Raw genomic sequence first — 9922 nt, 5'->3', positions numbered from 1 at the left:
GTTGGGCATACATGGTCGGGCCAACGGTGGCACTAGGGCGGACACATAAATCCAATTAATTATTATACAGTACCACATTATGTCGGAGATGTAAAATAATGTATTTTCTAGATATGGGGCCAATTTGCTTTGCAAAAGGACATATGCAGCTTCAGATCAAATTGAGCTACAACATGCCAATTGGTTATGAGCAGTTGTGTCAATTGTGCAAAAACCTTGAGAAAACGAATAGGCTATTTACAATGACCAATGAAAAAATAAAACTTAGTATTTCATTATTACCTTGTTTCGTAATGCCATCTGGAATTATGTAGCTACAGTAACTATATTATACTTACAGTAATAAACAAACATACATTAGATACTAAAAACATACAAACAGAAACACACAGGCATAGACAGGAATTGACTGTTTATATCAGTACCTGCTGTTACTTTTATCTGTGTATGAGTTGCTCATTATGCAGATTACTGATAATAACAAGGTTTCCAAGTTCATTTTAATCTAACAGCCAACTAGTTAGTTAGACACAAATAGAGAAGATTGATATCTAACTAGATTTGGCTAGAGTAGCCTACCCCTGGCAAGGGAAAAAGATCTACAATTATTCCAAATGCAATCTATAGTCAATAAACTACAGTAATGCAAATGAGTATGAATGCACTACTCATTCATGTATGTGATGTCCTGAGGCTGTTGATGTTCAATGACAAATTTCCTGCCTTGGCTGGACAACAAAGTTTCATTTCATTTATTGGGTTTAAAATTACAGGGACAGCGCACATTAATAAACATTTCTGTAAATGTTCCAGTTTAGCCAGCTTGGCTAGTTTTCAACCGTAGTCCCTGGTCAGGCATGAATACATAAAATACATTAGAACAGGAACAGCAGACACTGTAGCTACCTGTAGTGCCGCACACTTCATAAAATCAATAGAAATCAGATAAAATAACAGGGGATAACAATACAAAAGATAAAACAAAGCACGTCAGGATGTTATAGGGTATGGTCGCACACTTGATTGTCTCTCAACCAAGATTTTAAGTTGACTTTAAAAGAACAATAAGTCTCTGCACTGTCATGGGAGACTGAAAACGCTGCCTGTCTGAAGGCAGACCTCCTCAAATGTATCGTCTGTCATTGGTTGTTTTTTGCTTTATAAAAGCACCAAGGGGGGAGGAGCCAGGCTATGCAGAATCTTATAGATAAGACAGGCATCTGTAAACATGATTAAATAGTCCCAGCTCAGTAGATTCAGATTTCTCAGGCAGTGACAGTGATGATGGGTTTATTCTATTGTGCAAGGAACTGTGAAAAGGATATTTTGAAATAGAAAGGAAATATTTTCACTTTGTATTCATTTCAAATGTAACCTTTACTCAGAAGGCAAATAACCCAGCTGCCATGCACAGATGATCAGGTCTGTTCAGCTGCAGCCTGCAACCAAGCTTTTTAGTGGGTTTTAGTGTGGGTCAGGCATAATTTACTAGATCAAACACACACACACCTACTACCTACACTTTACTCGGTGTCAGTTCAGTTGTAACTCTGTGATGAGATTCCAGACTCCAGACAGATTGTGATCATTTTAGTTGTAGTTTTAGTTTGACCAGCTAAAATGTATTGAGAGTAGTTAAGATGTAGTTGAACTACTTTTCATTGGGAAGTAGCTAGTTTGGTAAACTACAGTTTTAAAGTAGTTTCCCCAACACTGGCAGCAGCCTCTCATCATGTGGTAGGTTGCGGGTTCAAATCCACGCTTGTTTTTTCCAAAGTCTTAAAACCTCAAAAGGGGCAGACATTTCCAGTAGAACACTCACCAATTGTGATTTACTTCAAACAGCTATTTGTAAAGGTCTCCATCCAGACTATGATATTTACTTTGTAATGACATTTTTACATTGAGTTTAACATTCTACAATCCAATGCCAAGATTTTATGGCTGAGAAACAAACATATTTCTGCACAGTCAGACTTTGCTGTCACTGAACTTTTATTTATGGAATGTTTGGATGGACAGAGAGAAGCTGGTTCCCGCTGCAGAAGGTGGAGGCGCTCTTCAGCAGGTTAGACGCATCGGTGTCTCTTCACACTACTAGAGTGAGCAAACATTTTCTTACAGCGGACACACCAGTAGCCCGTTCCACTGTGGATGCGTTTGTGTGCTGCGAGGCTATGTGACCGACTGAAACTGCTCCCACATTGGTCACAGTGGAAGGGCTTCTCTCCAGTGTGAATGCGTTTGTGTATTGTTAGGATACTTAACCGACTGAAACTGCTCCCACATTGGTCACAGTGGAAGGGCTTCTCTCCAGTGTGAATGCGTTTGTGTCTTGTTAGGGTACCTGACTCACTGAAACTGCTCCCACATTGGTCACAGTGGAAGGGCTTCTCTCCAGTGTGAATGCGTTTGTGACTTGTTAGGATACTTAACCGACTGAAACTGCTTCCACATTGGTCACAGTGGAAGGGCTTCTCTCCAGTGTGAATGCGTTTGTGACTTGTTAGGTGACTTAACTGACTGAAACTACTTCCACATTGGTCACAGTGGAAGGGCTTCTCTCCAGTGTGGCTGCGTTTGTGACTTGTTAGGCTACTTGAGAGACTGAAACTGCTCCCACATTGGTCACAGTGGAAGGGCTTCTCTCCAGTGTGAATGCGTTTGTGTTTTGTTAGGGCACCTGAGTCACTGAAACTGCTCCCACATTGGTCACAGTGGAAGGGCTTCTCTCCAGTGTGAATGCGTTTGTGTCTTGTTAGGGTACCTGACTCACTGAAACTGCTCCCACACTGGTCACAGTGGAAGGGCTTCTCTCCAGTGTGAATGCGTTTGTGACTTGTTAGGTGACTTAACTGACTGAAACTACTTCCACATTGGTCACAGTGGAAGGGCTTCTCTCCAGTGTGAATGCGTTTGTGACTTGTTAGGTAACTTAACAGACTGAAACTGCTCCCACATTGGTCACAGTGGAAGGGCTTCTCTCCAGTGTGAATGCGTTTGTGACTTGTTAGGTGACTTGACCGACTGAAACTGCTCCCACATTGGTCACAGTGGAAGGGCTTCTCTCCAGTGTGGCTGCGTTGATGTGCTCTTGCGTCTCTGAAAGATTTCCCACGCAGCTGACAGGAGTAAGGTCTGTCCCCTGAGTGAACTCTCTGATGCCTCTTTAACTTTTGAAGTGTTGTGAATGTTTTGTCACACTGCTGACAGCGGTGAAATCTCGGTCCGCTGGTGTGTCTCTGTTTCCAAAGAGAAAGGTAAGAAATAATCAGGACAGTGTGTGTGTGTGAGTGTGTGTGTGTGTGTGTGTGTGTTGCAACATCAGTGATAAAACAGTGATATTTTACTCACCTCTTCCGAAGGATTCATTTCAAAAATGTTCCTCTCCTCCTCTGAGAGAGGTCTCTCTTCCCGCCAAACAGCTCTGATATAATCAAACAGAGAGACGGTAAGGCAGGGAACACCCACAAAAACAACAACAATAATAATAATAATATCATCCTTTACACATTCACCCATACATAAAAAAAAATATTTTACTCATCACTTACGCCTGTCCATCCTCTTCAGATTCCATAAAAGGGTCCTCTATAATGGGGAGGGGGTGTATTAGCCAATGAATAACAATTACAATATAACCTATTGCTTAACCAGCTTTAATGTGTGGAACTTGCAAGACAAACTCCCAAACCACACTGAGGCAACATTCCACCAAATGTGGCTCATTACTCACCACTGACATTACTGCTGCTGGCGGAGTCGCCTGTGCATTTCTTCTTCTTTAGTAAAGGACGTCTGGAGGCCCGGCGCGCTGACCCCTGTGTCCGGCTGTGCTGCAGCCCTGCCAGGAAGTGCTGCAGCTTGAGGGAGTGCCGCACAGAGCTCCGCCGTGAACTCTTAGGTGAGGCAGCTATCGCAATTTTATTCACTGTGGGGCCAGGAGAGGCTTCTTGCTTCTTGGCCATCTCAGCTGAATGGCGGTCGGATGCAGAGATCCTCACAACCACCTCAGGTGAGGGCATCTTAGGTTCTGGCTTCATAGCCATCTCAGCTGACAAGCGGTCGGATGCAGAGATCCTCACAACCACCTCAGGTGAGGGCATCTTAGGTGGAGAAGCAGCTGTGATTGATGACCTGTCTGGCTCTCTCCCCATCTCTGTATTGTTCACTTGTTTGTCAGCCTTCTCTTCCTCTACCGTTGTCAGCTCCTCGTCCAGCACAGGACTCTCTTCACAGCTGCCATAAAATAATTGGGCTGCATCCACTTCAGGTATGAGGTTCATCGTTTTCCCAGAGGAGGAGGAGTGGAGCCACAAAGTTTGCTGCACCTTCCCCTTGAAGAACAGGACAAGAAAGCAACATTTAGACATTAAACATGTTAAACCATAACAAAGCATAATGGCTGACAACCTATATGCTGAGAGAACAATGTGTGATGTCACTTTGCAAACTCTCTTAGTATAAACTGATGACAGAGCATCGTTTCCCATAGTCGGTAACGTTAACTAGCTAGTTTAAATAACATCCATTATGTGCACTGTACTGCAGCAATAATAGACGAGGCTGTACCTTACCCTTATTATTAGCACCACGGTAATGTTCCCAAAACACAGATTAAATACCACACATTTAGACCTGCATTGTTAACTCAATCTTGTTTGGAACTATAAGATCTTTGGCGAAAATAATGTTTTCCATGTAGGCTACGTGGTTACAGATTTAGCCACCCACTAACGTTACGTGGGCGAACTTCCACATTGTAAACTAGCTAACAGCTAGCTAGTTATCGACTCACCTCGGGCGTCCAGCAAGCTAACTTGAGCTAGAGATCGTGAGTTCCCAAACTCCACACATATCAAAACACAAAGCTGCCCCTTGTTAGCTCAATCTAGTTGTAACTATGTATTATGTATTGTAACGCACATCTCTCCAGCTCCCTCGCTTATCCGATATATCTATGGCTTATCCCGACTCGCATCACACTCAAGACAGCAAGTCCCACTAACACACCGTTCCCCAGGAACAACCCCACACATCAGTTCCTAGCGGAAACCCACGATCACCACATTATTATTGTAATCAAGTATTTCAATCATAACATGATGGTTTCATGTGAGTATGGTAAAAATAAGGTCAGGATAAGTGTTTTTGCTGGTGCAATTACTCAGGAAGACCGATACATTTATTTTTGTTTATGAGAAGTTGATACTGTTAATATTTGATTGACATGAATATTGAGTGAGCCTTGATTCACTTGTTTTTTGTTTGTTTTTATTTATTTTTGTTGTGTTGTTTTTACTCCAATGCTTTTGGACTTTTATGTTTGTATTTTACGTGTTTGGACCCCAGGAAGAGTAGTCTCACCTTTGGTGTAGACCAGAGCCGTATAATAGAAGAGTTCCGACATCTCCATTCACTCCAATGGACCAGTTTTTTTCCAGGAAGTAGAAAGTGGAACTCTTCAGTAAAAAAAGCAGCACTGTCGAGTTGCATCAAAATAGACAGTGTTGTACTTTGAAAGGGTTTTTCATCCCTTGAAATTAATCAAATTGTACATTATCGGCTTTATTTTAGCATCCAAAAGTAGCGCGAGACCCATTCCTGGCTGTTCATTGGCTAATGATTCTTGCATTTTGGTCCTCCGCTGACGCCACTCTCATACTAGAGGACACTAGTGTAGACTAATGGGGATCCACAATAAACAATAAACTAAGATAATAGCTTAAAAAAAAGATCCAACCACAGATTTAACGCTAACTACTACTACGCTACATCAACAAACTTCACATGTAGCTGTAGCAATATAGAATAGAGCAACATGGTACAACATGTCTTTTTCTTTCTTTCTTTCTTAAAACTGTATTCACGACAAACATTTTTTCGTCCGTTTCATCCCCAAGGTCGGTGCAAATCAACAACACTGATGCAGAGGGCAGGCTGGTGTTATCTGATGGAGTGGTGTATGCCAACAAAGACCTGTCAGCTGACATTATTCTAGATATGGCCACACTGACGGGGGCACAGGTGGGTGACTGCTCCTTGTGTGTGTTGCTGACCCGCTACATTCAGTGTTGTGTAGTCTTGAAAATGGTCAACCTCCATCTTGATTTAACATGAGACAGACCAACAGACTGCAATTAGATTAAATGGCAAAATCAAGCTAACAAAGCACCTGCAAGCAGTCAAACATATTTGGTATTTGAGTTAATCCAATATTTTCCATGTGATAGTGATATTAATGGTGTTTCAAAGGGTCTTCTGTTATGCATAAAAACATGACAAACAGCAGTGGTGTGAATTTGTGTAGATTAATTTAATTAGATTTTGATGGGATTTTAATTTTAATTTGATAAAAATTCATAAAGAGGAAAACCGATTGCAATAAAGATGACTGCACCATTGGGCTGCCGGCAGCTTGATTTAAATTTATATTTTGCACAATAATATATTAGACAATTTTTAGAATATTTCTCACTAACTGAAGCGTGTTTTGTCTAGGGGATCTCCACAGGGAAATACCATGCAGCTGTGATGACCAACAGCGAGCAGTGGGAGGCTGCGTGCGTGCGTGCCGGCCGCAGCAGCGGAGACCTGGCCCACCCCCTGGTCTACTGCCCCGAGCTGCACTTCAGCGAGTTCACCTCTGCTGTGGCCGACATGAAGAACTCTGTGGCAGTAAGTGGCATGCTCAAAAAGTCGGATGGTATAAACAAGACATGACAGTTGGAATTTTGACTTATTTCAGACATGTGAAAGCGCTTTGAAGAACCAGCCTAAAAATGGAATTGCAGTGAAATGGGCATAGCGGACACCTGGTTTTCAGACATCATTTTGGAACCCATAGCTCCTGCACCTGTTTACTCTGTCATCACATGCACATTGTATTTGGTTCAGTAAACCTCAGGCGTTGTTTAAATCCCGGTTTGATTACTGCATTTCATATGAGTTTAGGTGTGAGATGGAGTCGACTCCAATTCTGTTAATCAGAATCAATTCTCAGAATCAGTGTGATAGAATTGAGAATCAACTCTTTTGGAGTCGACTCTCCTCCCTAAATAGTGCAGAGTGTCAACATAAATCGGGGGGGGGGGGGGGGGGGCGTTGCAATTTTGGCATCATAGGTTGTTGTCTTCAATATAAAGTTGCTATTGTGCATCATTACGTACTACAGAGAACATGGTGATACAGAGTTCAGTATCTCCAGAAATGTGAATTTCATTTTAAACTGCCTGCATCATCTCTATGCGGTACCACAGTGCTAGTGTCTCTGGTGAGGAAATTACCAAACCCTGTTGGTCACACCATACTGTGAACACGCCCTGAACTTGCTCTTCTGCCTCGGTCCAGGAAAATGGAAGTATGAAAATGAATAACAACATTTACTGCATATCTTCACTCTTTCTGGTGTCACTGTATTTTCTCAAAGATTATTAACCTCTTGCATGGCACCGTAACCCCGGCGTTACGTTTCTGATTTTTTTGCTGTTCAACTGTCATTTATGTGATTAATTAGGTAGTTAATTCTGAACAATACTGTTCATGCCACATACCAAATTAACTGGCTGAATCTTCCTTTTTCTGATCAGATCAACAGAGCAGAAGTTATAGCTGTCTTTGTACAAAGACAAAGACAACATTTCAGATTATTTGGCTTTTTCAAATGGCTTTTTACAATGGCTTTTTGGAAATCCGCCTAGGTATCTCCCTACAAAAACCACTGCCAAATACTCATGTTTTGGTATTTTTTCATCTTCTTTGAGTTGGGATGTGGTAAGGCCTGTGGCTATGTCTCCATTGAGTTTCTAGCCATAAATACAACAATCACAGGTAACTGTTTACACTCTAAAAGTGTTTTTTATTCTAGGCGAAAATCAACCACTGTGTTTGAGCTGGTGTTACTCAGGGTCAGTTACACATAGAGTCATTCTGACACTTGGAACAGAAACTTCAAAGTCTTACCTTTCAGAAAAGGTCAACCCTAGCGGTTCAGCCACAGTAAGCATTTTAGTTTGGGTATGTCGTTTTCACCATTTTCTTCAGAAATACAGTAGGTGGCTTTAGAAGAGGGAGACTCCTTTTCCCCCCTTTAAAAAAAAATTGTAATATGATCACATTGTTGAAAATCTCAAAAACTGGGTTTCAGCCATAGACTGTATAGGTTTCAGCCCAAACAAGACCTTAGGTTTCATGTTAAAGGAACAGTTCACTCAAAAATTAAAATGCTGTCGTCATCTCCTCCCCTCATGCCAGTTGGAACACAGGAGACGTTTGTCCATATAACACACAGGGAGGTTGAGCACAACTCGAGAAGATTGTAATGGAAAGGGGGCTAATGTGTTAAGGTTGTGACACTTTGCATTGGCACCTGACTCTTTCTTTCTGTTCAGGGGGAGCGCGCCACAGGCTTCGGTGTTGCTTTGCTCATGGCTCTGTTCGGTCAGGCGTCCGACGACGCCATGCTCAACCACGTGTCTCCTCTGGGTGTGGCGGGTGCCATCTCAGGAGACCAGATGGAGCGGGACTGCAAAAGGAGAAGACTGATCTAGAACAAGTGTGGTCTGACGTCTCTACCGTAACTGCCACCAGACACCGTCACCCTTAAAGCAAGTCCTCGTCCATTAGGACGAAAGAGAGTATGCAGACTTTTGTTTCAGTCCCCGTTTGAAACTGTGTGTAATGAAATTTGACTTCAGTGAATAAACCGGATAATCGAACATTTAAAAAGTAATTGGAGCGGTAAATCAAATGTGTTACCATTGTGATGAGAAACTACAAGCCCCTATTGGTCCACATGACTTTGTACTTACTGCACTGATCACCTTGTATTGCCACTCTTCAGTTGCTCTTGATGATGTATTGATTATAAAATCTTAAAAGAGCAGGTGGCTTTTCTTGATTGGATTCATTCAGGTTTTGCTAATTGGCCAATCGTGCATGTATATTGAAATATTGATTTGATTTGATTGTTAAGTGTTACAAACTCAATAGATGTGAGACAAACTCCGTCTTAGATGTGCAGACAGCTGTTCCACTGATCACATACTTGCAATCTCGGACCTTGTGGGAAGTAATGGCTCAGTGAAGCTTGTTTAGTTCAGCACCACTGTGCACTTTGTATTCATTGTGCAGTCGGACTGTGGACTGACCATAATGATGCAGAGAGTGATCTCTGAACCAAACTGGGTACCTCGAACTGCTTAGAACGAGGCAGTGCGTAATACTGTTTGTAGCGGTTTCATAACGGTGCCTGGTTCTTAACTAGCAATGTCTTAATACGTTTTTGTCGGCACAAAGTATTCATAAGATACATTGTCTGCAATCCTGTTTGTTCAGGCTGGGCACATAAATTTAAAAAAAATCCAACTCAAATCTGACCCACCACCTATGTGACAATCGATTTTCCCTTCAATAAAGGTAGTGCCATCTGACCTTGGTGTGCTTGTGAATTAAAACACTCCAAAAGTCAAGATGTCCTTTTCTGTCAAAATGTTGGTTTTATGCTTCATTCCCGTTGCATTAGCAGCATGGATATTCTGTTACCTTTGTCAAGACACTCCAGCACTCATGCTTTATTCTTTTCCCCACCTCTTGTCAGTGATTGACCATTGTGAAATAATCCTCTTGTTATTCTTATTCGTTGATGTTGTCGTTGACTCTGGCCTTTTTGGGTTTCAAATAATGCAGTGATTATGAGATCAAAGTCCAGGGCAGGTGTAATATACAGTAGATGCCATTCTGAGGCTTTGAGATGTTTGAAAGACTTTATGCTGACTAAGAGCTGTATGGATACGGGTTTTCACATTCAGCAGATTTCATAGTGATAAGGACACACACTTATGACTCAGTGGACTTTGCATCAAGTGGCATTTTGGGTGGATATATGAAGAGAAAATATGTAATCCCTCAAATGAACTTTCTG

The 9922-nt window shown here is 41.9% G+C and overlaps 2 protein-coding genes across 2 annotated transcripts; one reads left to right on the top strand and one right to left on the bottom strand.

The window, feature by feature from the left end:
• Window positions 1-2089: 2089 nt before the first annotated feature.
• Window positions 2090-4864, bottom strand: LOC310799369 (uncharacterized protein; the record flags this gene model as incomplete). The annotated part of the gene is made up of 6 exons (XM_083661959.1): window positions 4799-4864; window positions 3737-4337; window positions 3555-3591; window positions 3355-3427; window positions 3044-3242; window positions 2090-2097 (listed from the first exon to the last, which is right to left on the bottom strand). Exons 2-6 carry the CDS (start codon window positions 4284-4286, stop codon window positions 2090-2092), a joined length of 867 nt encoding a protein of 288 aa, XP_083518085.1. The 5' UTR covers window positions 4287-4337; window positions 4799-4864.
• Window positions 4402-8549, top strand: LOC310799368 (putative aminopeptidase NPEPL1; the record flags this gene model as incomplete). The annotated part of the gene is made up of 4 exons (XM_083661958.1): window positions 4402-4433; window positions 5904-6027; window positions 6502-6678; window positions 8391-8549. 4 exons carry the CDS (start codon window positions 4402-4404, stop codon window positions 8547-8549), a joined length of 492 nt encoding a protein of 163 aa, XP_083518084.1.
• Between the last annotated feature and the right edge of the window lie 1373 nt (window positions 8550-9922).

Source organism: Poromitra crassiceps, assembly GCF_964638095.1.
Source record: "Poromitra crassiceps genome assembly, chromosome: 27".
NCBI lineage: Eukaryota > Metazoa > Chordata > Actinopteri > Beryciformes > Melamphaidae > Poromitra > Poromitra crassiceps.
This window is presented reverse-complemented; position numbering and strand designations above follow the sequence as displayed.